The 15,468-nt window shown below is 39.0% G+C and overlaps 1 protein-coding gene across 2 annotated transcripts in view; it reads left to right on the top strand.

The window, feature by feature from the left end:
* DCBLD1 (discoidin, CUB and LCCL domain containing 1) overlaps nt 1-15,468 on the top strand; it is a 67,471-nt gene that overhangs the window by 36,238 nt on the left and 15,765 nt on the right. For both annotated transcript variants that reach the window (XM_050786544.1, XM_050786545.1), the window contains exons 3-6: nt 540-674; nt 2,251-2,302; nt 6,096-6,168; nt 13,322-13,455. In XM_050786544.1, the coding sequence (XP_050642501.1) occupies nt 540-674; nt 2,251-2,302; nt 6,096-6,168; nt 13,322-13,455 (394 nt within the window). The remainder of the gene's footprint in view (nt 1-539; nt 675-2,250; nt 2,303-6,095; nt 6,169-13,321; nt 13,456-15,468) is intronic.

The raw sequence follows: 15,468 nt of genomic DNA, 5'->3' as shown, positions 1-15,468 counted from the left end.
AGAAGTTATTCTGCTTTTGTATATGTTTTATAAATCAAAATGAATTGGGGGGGTTAACCAGAAGTTACTGTAAAGGAAATATCAATGTGTATGCTGCATGTTGATAAAATTCTTACCATGCTTTGCCAAGTCTTTTAACTTTAAAACTTCCCTGAAAAAAAATGATTTTTTTTTAGTTTATTTGAGCAAATTTAGGAGGCCCCTAAAATAACATTTTTGTAATAAAATTTTCTTTACTACCTAATGTGTTTAACCTTTGTCTTTTTACAAAAACCAAAACCTATCTCTTGGGTTGCTCACAGTTAACTAGTTCCAGCCTATTGCTTGTCTAGAGTAAGTCACTTTCCCCTTGGCTTAGTTCACAATCAGTCAGAAATTATGAGTCCGGGCGTCAAGCTAAATTTCAGTTGGTAAAAATTATAATCATACATATGTATTGTCTAGTAAATTTGGCCTTTAAAGGAAAAAAAAATGCCATATACTAATCATTTGTGCTGGTATAAATTTTGAAATGTGCCACAAGTGTGCTTTGTTTTTAGGTCCATACTGTGGAAGTATGACTGTTCCCAGAGAACTCCTGTTGAACACAAGTGAAGTCACCGTCCGCTTTGAGAGTGGATCCCACATTTCTGGCCGGGGTTTTTTGCTCACCTTTGCGAGCAGCGACCATCCAGGTATAACGGAAGAATCAACACATATGTCTAAACCTTATCTGTGTAAGAATTCCTCTTGCTACTTATCACCATCCCTGGACATAATTGTGGTCTGGGATGCAGAATTAAGGTATGAGGGAGAAGAGGAACATTGTATCTTTGTAAATGGTTAGGTCTGAACTGAATCATGTTGTAGCACAGGGGTGTCCAATCTTTTGGCTTCCCTGGGCCACATTAGAAGAAGAAGAATTGTCTTGCGACCACACATAAAATACACTAACAATAGCTGAAGAGCTAAAAAAAAAATTGCAAAAAATTTTATAATTATGTTTTAAGAAACTTTAGGAATTTGTGTTGGGCTGCATCCAAGGCCATCCTGGGCTGCATGTGACCCAAGGGGCATGGATTGGACAAGCTTATTAGCATGTTTGATTGATCAGTTGACTTATATGGGATAGAATTCATCTCATTTTTCCTAAAAACCTTACGTAGCACACCTTTGTGTTCCCCTCCTGATCTTCTGTCCTCACTGTTCTCTGGAGCCCTCCCCCAACCTCCTTCCTAGCTCAGAGGCAAGCCTTTTCACCAGTGAGCCCCTCCCCAACACACACCAGTACACCTGCACAGGAGGCATGCACAGTGTGTGCAGGATGAGGAAGTCAGTGTCACACAGTGTAATAACTGTAAAGCTGAAACTTGTATGGGAGAGAAGGGAAGGGAAACACGAACACTGGTGAGAGAGAGAAGCATGGGCTCCTGTCCTGGGCTCTTGTACTTCAGAGTAATTACTGTGCAGCCCATACCATGTCTGCCTGTAGTCATGGAGGTTTCTGCTGTCAGTCCTCTCTGGCAGAAGAGCTCTGGGAATGAGGTGTGCCATTCATTTTCCTCTTAGCCAATCAGCTCTGACTAATCACAGCAGATGCCTGCATGGCCAGTATTTACCATATACTGCTCCCAAAGAACTATTACAGTAAGTGTGGAATATTTTGGAAACCATACTATGTTGATCTAAATGCATCGAGATCCACTGTATCTTAGCCTCTATTGCTGAATATTTGTTTCGTTCTGTAAATTACTCCAGAGAGCACCTTCTTTTTTAAAATGCTTGGTCCTGGTTGATGAAAGCTTATATGCTATAGTTTTTCTTGGTAAAGGTATGCTTCTCTGTCACCAGATGCCACTGGCTAAATTATTGAATTAAAATGTTTGTGGGAACCTTCTCTATGAACTATGTTGGGCTTTTGAAATTGTTTTCTTCCTGCCAGGGGACATTATACATAGTACGGTCTTTGTAGGCATATAGTGGGTAGCAACTAAAGAGCGTTGTTGTTTTTTTTCCTGTTGACTATAGATTCTGCTATCATTTACTAGATGATTGTGTTGGAAAACTATCATTGGTGGCAGAAAAAAGAAATGAAAGGAACTCATTAAATACTGGAGATGGTGATTCTCAGTATTTATTTTTAAAAGGAAAATTCTGATAACTATGTAGTGAATAAATGCTTTTTCAAAACTCTCTTTTATTTTAAAAGAAAGCTTTGCAGCATGAGTGTCCTAGTTTTTATTCATTCTATTGCAATTATCTTTATGACAGATTTAATAACGTGTTTGGAACGAGCTAGCCATTATTTGAAGACAGAATACAGGTAAATATAGGTATCCTAACTGTGTTGCCGTAGTTGTGTATTGCTGAACATTTTGTTTTCCTTCACATTAAACCAGATACATTTGTACTTAAAGCTCTTTTTAACCATTCATGTTGTAACTAATGAGGAATATTTGAAATAGTTTCTTATATAGCAGGAAGTCAGCAAACATTTTCTGTCAAGGGGTAGATAATAAATATTTCAGGTTTTCCAGGCCATACAATCTCTGTTGCATTTATTCATATAATCTCTGTTGCTGTTATAGCAAAAAAAAAGCAGCCATAGACAATGTATTCACTAACAGACATGCTGTGTTTCAGTAAAACTGTATTTACAAAAACATCAGTAGGGTGGATTTGGTCCACAGGCCATAGTTTGCTGACCCCCGAGTTCCACTATAGGGCCAGGGAATCATTACTGAGTCTAGACTGTATTTTTTTTTCCTGGCTGGTATTTGGGAGTGACTTTTACAATTCTTTCATTTGGGAGGAGGCGCATTTTGTCTTTACCACTAGAGAAAAACCTACTGCAAATAAGAAGATGAAAATTCTCAACCCAGCTTTAACCTGAAAAACTACTTAGCCACTTTGATGCACATTTCCTTATCTATCAAGTAAAACAGTCTAAAGCGGAATTTCTTAGCCTTGGCACTGTTGATATTTTGCGTCAGATAATTCTTTATATTGCAGGGCTGTCCTGCGCATTGTTAGATATTTAGCAGCATCCCTGGCCTCTATGTCCTAGATATTAGTTGTGATAACCAAGAATGTCTCCAGACATTGCCAAATGTCTCATGGTGGGCAGAATCGCCCCCAGTGGAGAACTACTGTCTAGAGATCATTGTCAACAACACTAACAAAAACTTTGACTTTTTTTTTTTTTTCCAAGACAGGGTCTTGCTCTCTTGCCCAGGCTGGAGTGCAGTGGTACAATTATAGCTCCTTACAGCCTCAAACTCCAGGGCTTAAAGTATGCTTCTGCCTCAGCCTCCCAAGTGGCTGGGACAACAGGTGTGCACCATCATAGCTGGCTGATTTTTAAATTTTTTAAGAAATGGATGTCTTTCAATATTGTCCAAGCTGATCTCTGACTTCTGAACTCAGCTTCCCAAAGTGCTGGAATTACAGGTGTGAAGCATGGCCCCCACCTGTGACTCTCTAGAGTGCTTTCCTAGTGCCCAGTATAGCTCTCTGCACTTAGCACAGAGTAGCTCTTGTGAACATTTCAACATGTCTGCAAGGAAGGTTCTGTTACATCCTAAAAAACAAAGTACAAACCAATTAAGACTTGCTGAGGGCTACATACCTCGTAAGTGTAGCCAGAAGTCAGGCTTAAGAGCCCATAGTCCTATCTCAGACATTTGGACATTCTAATGAATGAGATTATTTTATGTGCAGAAACAACTCTAGTGTTAACTAATATTAAGTCTAATAGGGGGAATAATGAAAATGAGCAATAATTAAATGTTGCTTTTAAAGTTACTGTTCATCCAGTATACACATATGCCAATATTATCTATTCTAGCTCTACCTCTACAGTCCCAGCTGGTGATAGGGCCTCTGGGTATCAAATGGTCATTTCCTGTTCTCCTAAAGAAAGGGAATATATCCAAGCTTACAAGGTGGCATTATGGTGCCAGACATCTCAGCTTTAGCCCAGCCATTTTGTAGTATTTAGATTAAAGAAAAGGCCTGGTGACTAATACAGGTCCACAAGCGCTCATGTGTAATTATGAAGTATAGAAAGTTTTGAAAGCCTTTTGTGACTCATTTGGTGGTGATTGTTGATTACTGTGACCTTAAATTAGTTTGACAGCCAAATTGGACTAGGTTAACATGAGACCATTTAATCTTTACATATGTTATTTAATATGACTATTAAGGCATTTGACACAGGTATTTTAATGTTTTTTATTAATGTCTGCAGACCCCACCAGCGTATTACATCATATACATCATTAGAACTGTTTCACTTTTCTAGAAGCCAAGAAATTCTGAATTCTGAAATACAGCTGATTCTAAGGGAATTGGCTCTAGGGAATTGTTACCCTATAATGGGAATTCTCACTATTTTTATTTCTTAATTCCATGAGTACTGCTGCAATGCAGGGACTCCAAAGGTCAATGGGAAAAAATTATGGAATATTTATTTGGATAGTTTTGATAATTACTTGTTACATATATAATTTGCCAAGTCAGCAAGAGGACACTGAGAGGAAATGAAATAAAAACAACTTCTGTTCTGGAATCTGTTTGGGCTGGTACACTCTTTTTAAACAAACCAAGTAAACATTATGTAAAGTGGTATATATATAGAAGTAAGGGCACATGGCATGCATCTTCAAAGCTGACAACATTCTTATAATACTTTGGCTTCCTTTTTGTGTGTTTTTTATAGATGTTTATAACTTTCTTCATATCTTGTTGATATGTTGACACTTGAAGGGACTAGAGATGAAGAAACAATCTAAGAGAGATTATATGCAGTATCAGGGTCCCACTGCTAGCTAGGTAGTGCCGGAGACTGGGCCTCTCTGCTCCTAGCACTGACACCCTTTGGCTGCACCACATGCTATGACATATTTCTGGAAAGTTTCTTGAAAAATGACTGTTAAGTAAATTGAATCCTTTTTTTTTTTTTTTTTTTTTTTTTTTTGAGACAGAGTTTTGCTCTTGGTCCCCAGGCTAGAGTACAGTGGTGTGATCTGGTCTCACTGCAAACTCCGCCTCCCAGGTTCAAGTGATTCTTCTGCCTCAGCCTCCCAAGCAGCTGGGATTACAAGCATCTGCCACCACACTGGCTAGTTTTTCTGTATTTTTAGTAGAAACGGGGTTTCACCATGTTGGCCAGTCTGGTCTTGAACTCCTGACCTCAGGTTATCCACCCGCCTTGGCCTCCCAAAGTGCTGAGATTACAGGCGTGGGCCAGTGCGCCAGCCTCGGAATCCTAATTTTAAAATATATACTTTTTTTCTGATTGCAAAAGTATTTCATAACTAATGTGGACCAGACCATCTAATATGGTAGCCACTAGCCACGGGTAGCTAATGAACTCTTGAACTGTGGTGAGTGCAAATTGAGGTGTGTTGTATAAAATGCACCCCAGATTTTGGAAGTTAAATCAAAAAAAGAGAAAATATCTTACTGGTGTTTATTGCTGTTTATTACATGTAGAAATGATAAAATTTGAATATGCTGGATTAAATAGAATATATTATTAATTTTGCATGTTTCTTTTTACTTTTTAAAAATATGACTACTTGAATATTTAAATTTGTATATGTGGCTCCCATTATATTTCTATCAGACTGTACTAATATAATGGCAATATTACAGTATATATAACATGGAAAGTGAAAGTTCCTCACAATCTTACTGCCAGAGAGAATCTAGGGATATTCTTGTCTTTTTTATCCATAGAAAACAAAATTGTTACATATTTTAAACATTTCTTATAGAAACAAGATTATACTATATATAATGTTTAGAAATGTTTCTGTTTCTGAAAAATATTTATTGGACGTCTTAGAATCAAGTAAAATGCATTAGGGAAGCTCATTGTTTAATAGACTTTATGATGAATCCTTATATAAAACAAGAAATTATTGTGTAAAAGTTGCCTTCAGATGAACATTGTAGATCAATCTGTATTTTCACAAATCAGGTTTCTAATTTGCCATTAATGCAAGATATTATATGGAGGGCAGAAAGTACTTTAAAACTTTAAGTACAGTTTAATATTTTTTGGTTGTGTAATTTAATAAAATATAAATTATTTATTTTTCTTTTTCCAGCAAATTCTGCCCAGCTGGTTGTAGAGACGTAGCAGGAGACATTTCTGGGAATATGGTAGATGGATATAGAGATGTAAGTAATTGAGGGTAATGGCAGAGAATGAATTAAAAGGAGTAAGTGCTTTACTCTGTGTAAATTAATTACTGAGTAAAGTCAAAAACAAACTCTAGATAGATGCATGAGTCTCTCTTCTCTGAGAATAAATGAAATAAGTATAAAAACCAAGGTTACCCATGCATTCATTCCTATTTCCAGCATTTCCAGCTAAGCTTATTATAAATGAAATGAAAAACAAACCTTTACCATCTGAGAGTATTATCCCATCCACTTTTTGTAAGAGGTTATGGATTTGCATCCTTTTTGTTATGGTTTATTTCTTTAACATTCCAACTGGTTCCTGTAATAGAGCAAAGGACATGAATATTCACATCATAGAATAGTGACATTGTGTCTGAGGCCAATGAAGCCATCCACCCTGCTCTTATTCCCCTCTCTCTTTGCAAACCAAGTTCTTATGTCCAGGAAGACTGCCTGGGTTATGTAGTAATACATTGTTCCTGCATGTCCTATCTCAGATACATAATCCTCCACTTGTTTCTATTTACAGATTTCTGTTCTGGAAATCTAGTATCTGATTTGTTTAAAAATTTACATTGCTATTTGAAGTAGTTGGGTTTATAGCCTAGCTTTTGAGAAGTGCCTTAAGTTATGAGAAATCTATAGCAAAAACCTATTGTTGTGAAACTCTTCTTAAAGTTATTAACGTGTATTTTTATGCCTGTGGGAAAATAACCTTTATCTACTTGTTCCAGGTGATTGATAAATCCTCTGTGGCGTGGGGGAAAAGTTTGACTGTAATTTTCTCTTTTAGCATATTCTGATCCTGGGAACAGCAGATTTTGTTGTTACTTTGCCTTTAGTTCCACTTTTCCATATTTTTATTTACAAGATTGACACAGAATACTTACTTGACCTACAAATTGACTCTTAAAATGTTTTACATTATTTCAGTTTGAAGGTTTACTTGGCTCAAACGATTCTTAAATGACTACAGGGAATTAAGAGAAATAAAAAGTTGACATTTTTTCCCAGCAAAAGAAAGTTTTATTTATTATTTTCCTGTTCTATGCAAGAAATGTAAGAATTATGTACAGTAAGAGAAATAGCATAGTTTTTTCTTACTGTGGATGTTTATCTTACCTCCTGACAGAGCTATATTTTTTAGCGTAACAGGTAAATGATTTCCTGCATGGTAGATGGGAGTACATGATCCTTAAGTGCTGGCAAACAGGTTTCCTATTTGACTCACTAACTGATTTTGCACTGTTTGCTTTTAGAATGATTTTATCTGGAAGGAAATTTTGTGTTTCGAAAGCTACTCTCTTCGAAGAACTCGGATTAGTGCCTTTTTGTATATGTCAATGTCATGGATGTATTAGATACTTATTGCTGCATAATAATATTACCATAAACTTAGAGGCTTAAAGTGGCACATATTTATTATCTCATTTTCTGTGGGTTAGGAGACTGGACATGGTTTAGCTGGGTTCTCTGCTTCAGGGTCTTATAAGGGTGCAACAAACGTGTCAGCTGGGGCTGCAATCTCATTGGAGGCTCAACTGGGGAAGGATCTGCTTCTAAGCTCATGTGGTGTTGACAGCATTCAGTTACTTGTGGATTATTGGAATGAGGGCCTCGGTTTCTTCCTGGATTTTGCCTGGAGGCCATCCTCAGTTCTTGCCATGTAGACCTTCCCAACGTGGCCACTTGCATCCTCAAAGCAAACAAGGGAGAGTCTTTGAGCAAAGGCATCTCCTAGCAAGATAGATTACACTCTTATATGATGTTATCATGGGAGTGGTATCCCCTCACTTTTGCCATATTCTTGTAGACTTAGAAGAAAATCTCAGCTCCCATCCACACTCAGGGGGATCCAGAGGAATCCCACAAGATGGGATACAGGGAGTAGGGATCAATGGGGGTTATCTTGGAGTCTGCCTCCACAGTGCCTTCATCTTGGGAAATGTATTCAGTTGTAGCAAGTCTTTTCAGAAGAATTTTGCAACATCAAAGCATATCCTGTAGGTCAGGATAACAGAATATGTAAAATAAATAACTAGAGGAGCTGTTGAAGAAGTAGGTACCCTGTCTCAGGGAAGAATATATTGTCTTACAGAGCTATTGTAGAAAAGGTATTGGCTTATTCTGTGTTACTCCAAAAGACAGAACTGGGATCAATGGATAAAAGTTATAGGGATGCCAATTTCAGCTGCATATAAGGAATAATTGAACAATGCAAAATGGGATACGCTGTCTCGAGAAACAGTGATTTCCTAGTCACTGGAAATGTCAGGTGTAGATGTTAAAACCATTTGTCAGGGATAGACTGTCTTTGTGTGGGAAGGCTGCTGTGGAGTAGAGACAGGGGTGGTCTGTCAGGAGGTGTGAGGGGGAAACTTTAAAGGCCTTTTTGAATTTTTGAGATTAGGTAGTTCTGTCTCCTACTGACAAATTTAGGCATCCAAATTGGTGTATGTTTCCAATGCCAGTGAAGGAATATGGGCTTCTCTTAAGATCTGCCTCACCTGCCCCCAGAACAGTTTTTCTTTTGGCACCTTCTCCCCAGCCTGCTAACTAAACCATCTGTTTTTAAGCAGAACACATCACTTAATTAATTTGTTTCAGCAATTCTCCTCTCCCCAGAATGTTCAAGAAGTACTGTAAAGTAGAGACAGTAAACATGTAGTGCGCTGCAGTTTAGGAGGAGAAGGGGAGAAACTGGGCCTCTTGTACACACCCAGAAAAAGCCAGAAGGAAATACATTATAATGGCAAGTGATTATCTCTGGGTAGTGACAATATGAGTGAATTTTTTTTTTTATTGTTTCCATCATCTCTATAAAGAATGCACGTTTTATGAAGAAAACATTGTTGATATGGTAATTAGGACTATAACAGCACAGAAATAATTCATATTATGGAAAGAGGCATATATTTGATAATTTAACATTTTGCTACCATTCCACCAACATTTTTACACATGTGCTTTATTCTACCTTACTGGTTTTGGTTCATGTTTTATTAAATGCAATCTAAAATGTTTACTTTTTTGTTACACTTCCTTTTAAAACATTGTCAACACTATTTTAATACAAGTTGATTTTTCCTAAAGGAATAGTTAAGAAAATGCTGGGATGATTTGATAGTTGCTTGAAAGTTGTTTAGCCTTAGTTCACACTGATCTATTTGGCCATCATTTATGGCTTAGTGAGCCTCAGAGATGTTTATTGTAGATGATGCCATCCACCTCCAATTGCCTGAGCCATGCAGGTATTCTCTTCAGCTGGCCATTGCATTCCCTTCCCTAAAGAATTATTACATTTACATTATTCTGTTTAAGTATATTTTGTTTAAGATAATTTACTAATTAAAACTATTTGTCAGGGATAGCTGAACGTCTTAGTATCAAGTAAAATTCATTAGGAAAGCTCGTTGTATTTTTTGTTTGTTTGTTTGTTTGTTTTTTGAGATGGAGTCTAGCTCTGTCGCCCAGGCTGGAGTGCAGTGGTGTGATCTTGGCTTACTGCAAGTTCCACCTCCTGGGTTCACGCCATTCTCCTGCCTCAGCCTCCTGAGTAGCTGGGACTATAGGCGCCTGCCACCATGCCTGGCTAATTTTTTGTATTTTTAGTAGAGACAGGGTTTCACCGTGTTACCCAGGATGGTCTCGATCTCCTGACCTCATATCCACCTGCCTTGGCCTCCCAAAGTGCTGGGATTACAGGCGTGAGCTACTGTGCCCAGCCAGGAAGCTTATTGTTTAATAGACTTTATGGTGAATCCTTATATAAAACAAAGAATTATTGTGTAAAAGTTGCCTTCAGATGAACATTGTAGATCAATCTGTATTTTCACAAATCAGGTTTCTAATTTGCCATTAAAGCAAGATATATGGAGGGCAGAAAGTACTTTAAAACTTTAAGTACAGTTTAATATTTTTTGGTTGTGTAATTTAATAAAATATAAATTATTTTTCTTTTTCCAGCAAATTCTGCCAAGCTGGTTGTAGAGACGGTCTGCTCTACAGAGGCTAAGTACATATGCTAGGTAATATGTACCCGTGTACATAGGCTAGGTAATACGGCTTTCCAATATTTACATTTCAGTGAGACTTAGACTTCAAAATAGCTAAAAAAGACATAAATTGTACCATCTCTTCAAAAGGGAATTTTCAAAAGTCAGGTTCAATAAATGTGAATTTTAAAAATCAATACCAGCCAGGCACGGTGGCTCATGCCTGTAATCCCAGCACTTTGGGAGGCCGAGGCAGGCAGATCACAAGGTCAGGAGATCGAGACCATCCTGGCTAACATGGTGAAACCCCGTCTCTACTAAAAATACAAAAAATTAACTGGGCATGGTGGCGGACGCCTGTAGTCCCAGCTACTGGGGAGACTAAGGCAGGAGAATGACGTGAACCCAGGAGGTGGAGTGCGCAGTGGGCCGAGATCGCGCCACTGCACTCTAGCCTGGTGACAGAGCGAGACTCCGTCTCAAAAAAAAAAAAAAAATTCAATACCAAAAAAGTGGCAACTTAAATAAACGTCAATTTTCTTTAAGTTGCATTGATGAGGGAGTGACTGTTTTGAAGAAAATAATCCTGGAAAATGCTGGTAATTTTATCATAATAATATGATAGTGAAACTTGATGGCTAGTCTTTTGGAGATGTATCCTATAGCCTACAATTAATATTAAAAGAAATGGCAAAAAATCACAATTACTTTTGCAGCAACCTGTTATGGAAAGCCATAGCTGCAATTAAATAAAATTTTTATAAAAAGGGTATACACCATTGAATTCCTTCAATACTGGGTACTGGGAGAAAGGATAATATTTGTTGGCCAATGATGCTGTTAGATCCTGTTGCTCGTTGGCCTGCGAACCTGTCCTCTTATAGCCAAGGAGGCTCTGGAACATTCTAAGTACATTGAGAGCTCTCTATAGGCAGGGTTCCTAGGATGAAGACCAGTGATCCCAAGGACAGTGGGAATAGCTGCCCAGCAGACCACTGAACCAATTTGGTTTTCATTCTGGGGTTTAGCAAGGAAGACAGGCCTGCATGGGTCCTATAAAAGGTGCACTGGGTACCCTTTAGAATCACAAAGTGACAGACCTTCAGAAAAGACACTAGACCTGCAGTCCCCAACCTTTTTGGCAACAGGGACTACTTTTGTGAAAGACAATTTTTCCACAGACTGGGTGGGGGATGGTTTCAGGATGAAAGTGTTCCACCTCAGATTACCAGGAATTAGATTCTCATAAGAAGCGCAGAACCTAGATTTCCTCACATGCACAGTTCTCAGTAGGATTTGCACCCCTGTGAGAATCTAATGCATTTGCTGATCTGACAGGAGGTAGAGCTCAGGCTCTAATGTGTGTTCGCCCACCACTCACCTCCTGCTGTGTGGCCCGGTTTTCTAACAGGCCACTGACCAGTACCAGTCCACAGCCCGGGGGGTTGGGGACCCATGCACTAGAGAGCATCCAGTCTAGGCTTGTCGTTGTCCAGAGGAATGAGAAGCCAGGTCAGGAGCAGTGGAATGACTTGCATATACCTCGTGGAGTTAGAGGCAAAGCCAGGATGACAAGATAAATTGCTAAATTTAAATTCTGGACTTTTCCTTTTCAGTTGGCTCCTCCATTTTGTTTGGACCCAGGAGTCCAAACTGATGATAAGAAAGCTTTTTAATGAAAGAAAATTCAGGAAAAATATACAGAAAATTCAGGAAAGATAACAATGCAAGCTGCATTCTTATTAAAGAGTACATCTTTTTCTCTTCTAATTTTAATTATTTTTTTTCCTTCAAAATTAGGGAGGATAGTATTTGCATCTCTATTTCAGCATTCTCATGTTTTTTCTTTTTTTTTCTATCGTGAAATCTTTCCTCTCTTTTGTTATGATAGCAGTTATTGCAAAACTGACTCACTTTGCCAAACCTAATGTAGTTTGGGAACTAGGAACTCTCTAAATTGACGATCACAAAGTTCTCAACTTTATTGCAAATATATTAATTGCAAAATATGGTTTGTCTCATTGGTCCTCATAGTATTGTAACTTAAGTCTAAGGGAACTTTTCCATTGTAAATAAGGTAAGCAGCATTGTCATTAACAAAAAGAGAAATTCTTGAGTCCAGTTATTGAGACACAATTTCATGAGCTGCCTTTCTATGTTGGCATTAATACTCATGAAGAAGTGGAGCATAGCTAAGGTTTATTTAGGAAATTATGTTTCTTATCCCCTCACTCCTGGGTCTGAGTGCCTTTCACCCTTCCACAGAGGTCTTTGCTTGGGGACCGACAGGCCTGGGCACCCCATAGAAAGTTCTAGTCATTTCTGTAGCCCCAGTTCCTGACGGAGCCAATTCCAATCCCACAACCGCCTGTAAAGCAGAGCCGGTCTGCTGCTCCTGCTGCATCTGTCAGAACAGCTAGCAGCCTGCTGACACCTCATACTGAACATCTCAGGGCTGAGCTGGCACTGGCTTTTTGATGCCTCCTGAGGGGATTCAGGAAGTGAGATGGAGGCTGTCAGCCCTGAGTTGCTCATCATCCCTCTAGGAACTTCGTTAAGCTTTCTGTTCCATTTAATGTTCTGTGGCTGTCATTACCATTGTCGTTTTGGTACCTTGATAAATCTCTAAATTAATTTAAAAATGAATATGTGGAATTGAAAGTTCAGCCTCATAAATGATAACTTGGCATGTGTGTCTAATAGCCTAAGTATAAGAAACTGGATCTGTTATCGATTTCTGCTTAACAGGCCACTCCAAAACGTAGTGGCTTGAAGTAGCAGCCATTTTATTTGCTGATGAGTTTGAGGGTGAGTAATTTGGGCTCCACCCACACTGAATTGGATTAGTAAGCTCCCTTAGCCTGGAATCGCTCTTGTGGCTACCATCATATGGCAGATTAACTGGGGCTCGAGAGTCTAAGGTGGCTTCAGTCACATGTGTAGCGGTTGGCTAGGCCCTGTTATCTGCAGCAGAACAAAGCAAGCCACATGGCCCAGAGTCAGTGAGGGAGGTGGCCACTCCACATGGCCATTGGCAGGCTTTATTCATTGGGGCCACTGCTATAAATTACCACAGAAACAAAATAGAAGACGCCAACTATATTTTAACTGTGTTCTTTTAAGTTCTGCATAATAATGTTGCTGTGTTTCAGACCTCTTTATTGTGCAAAGCTGCCATCCATGCAGGAATAATTGCTGATGAACTGGGTGGCCAGATCAGTGTGCTTCAGCGCAAAGGGATCAGTCGATATGAAGGGATTCTGGCCAATGGTGTGCTTTCGAGGGAGTAAGTACTTTTTTTCAGTACCGTTTGTTCTGAGTAGAAGGTAACCCTGAAGGATGATTAATCAGCTCACAACTTTGAAAAGACAGCAGGGATGTGATAGCAAGGGTTTGTCGACTGGAAAAATATGCATGAGTGCTTAGAGCAGCATTTCTGGTCTCTGCATGGATGATAAATGTAGCAATCAGAAAGCTCACTGGTTATGCTGACATGTAAATTAAAATGGCGCACTCTGAAGCCCTGGGGCAGAGGAGTATTTTTACTCTCGGGTGCTTTTGTGGGAGAAAATAAAGGCTTAATCCTTTTTGGGTTTTTACAACTTCAGTAAATTACTGGTTGTCTCCAATATTATCATCAGCTGAAACCCTTACAGAACACTGAGCTCCCTGGAAGACTCCTAGAGACAGTCGTTCAGTGATGAGTTTGGGAAGTGAAAAAAGGTGGCCTTTGTTAACACTGTTTAAAAAGATGGCCTTTGTTAACGTTATATTCTTCATTTGTTTTTATCCTATGCTCTTTTAGCTTCATGAGAAAAAAAAATGTGTTAAGTGCTTTAAATGGTTCAACTTAAGCTTTTCATATTTTCGGATTTCCTCAGCCACTAGAAAGTGTACAACTAGAGCTGTCTAAAGCTCAGTGTCAGCCTGCCTTGTGGTCCAGATGTCCACACATATAAACAGGCAGCTCAGAATGGCCAAGTGGGAGACACTCCCAGAGTGGAAACCTAGTGAGGGAAAAGTGCTCCTTGAACCACTGTATTTCCCTCTCTCTCATTCTCTCCTTCTGCCTTCTGCAGTTCTGTTTCTTGGACAGGTTTTCACATGGCCTGGGTTCCAAGAATAAGGCACAAGACAGAGGTTTTAGGCATTTTGGGATCCATCAGTCGGGGAAAAATGTCAGGACCTATATATTCTATCACTCATTAATCTGTATGATGTTCTCCCCCTGCCCCTGCTATTTTGTCCTAGCCCCCTCATGCATCAGAAAGAACATGGTCATATTTTACTGTTCCATTTTCACAATGGATGGTGGGCCATCTTATCTTGGATAGGTTCTCAAGTTAGTCAGCATAGATACGGTGACTCTGATGTTATTTTGATAATTGTACAGTAGTGTTTTCCTTCCCCCTCCTACTTTTTATTTAAATGTATTATAGTTAGCAATGTCATAGATCAAATAGGTATCCTGACCACAAGTTGTGACATTGCTTTTATTGGAAAATGTGTCTTAAGTTCTGCAGAACCAACTTATGAACTCACATATAAACTTTGGGCCTAACACCCATTTTATGATTGGGATTTTTGGCTCATGCTCATAGGCAGTGGCATTTGGAAGCAGTAACTGAAGTTAGGGGAGAGGTGGTTAGGTCATCTTCACGAAGAAGGTGAGGCTTGTGTTTGATGGAAGGCAGGAACAATGCTTAGGGGGATTATAGGGGTAGGGTCAAGACTGAGGAGCAATGTTAGAGAGGGGTGGTGGTTAGCATGGTGCCATTGGCACACCATGCTCGCGGCCAGGAGGCTGGCTAGTGGGTGTCTATGGAGAAAAGGCAGAGCCTCTCACTGGCAATTCTGAGTTTAGGGTCAGGGTGGGGGTAACTACAGAAGATGTTCCAACATAACTGTTTCACAAGCAGTGCAAGTAGTACTGTACGTAATCCACAAAAGACTTCCATCCACCAAGGACAGCGGTGCATGCCGGGCACTTGGACATGCAGGCTTACCTCACAGTATTTGTGTTCTCTGTCTACCATGACCCTCCCATTTACTTTCCCCTTCTGGATAGATTTTTAGCTATGAGAGGACACAAAGTGTTCTTTTCATATTACCTGAACATTCAAAGACAAGTAAGTCTCTAAATTTGTGCCAAGGTTTAAGATCCAAAAGTTTAGTAACAGTATGCTCTTAGAAACTAAAATCTTTACTCAAATGAATAAAATGATACATATATACTCACATATATGTAACATTTTTCACAAATATTTGCCACATACTTTTCAGAACATTAAGATTTATT

This window comes from Macaca thibetana, chromosome 4 (assembly GCF_024542745.1).
Source record: "Macaca thibetana thibetana isolate TM-01 chromosome 4, ASM2454274v1, whole genome shotgun sequence".
In the NCBI taxonomy this organism is placed as follows: Eukaryota; Metazoa; Chordata; class Mammalia; order Primates; family Cercopithecidae; genus Macaca; species Macaca thibetana.
Note: the sequence above shows the minus strand (reverse complement) of the source record. Positions and strands in the feature narration are given on the sequence as shown.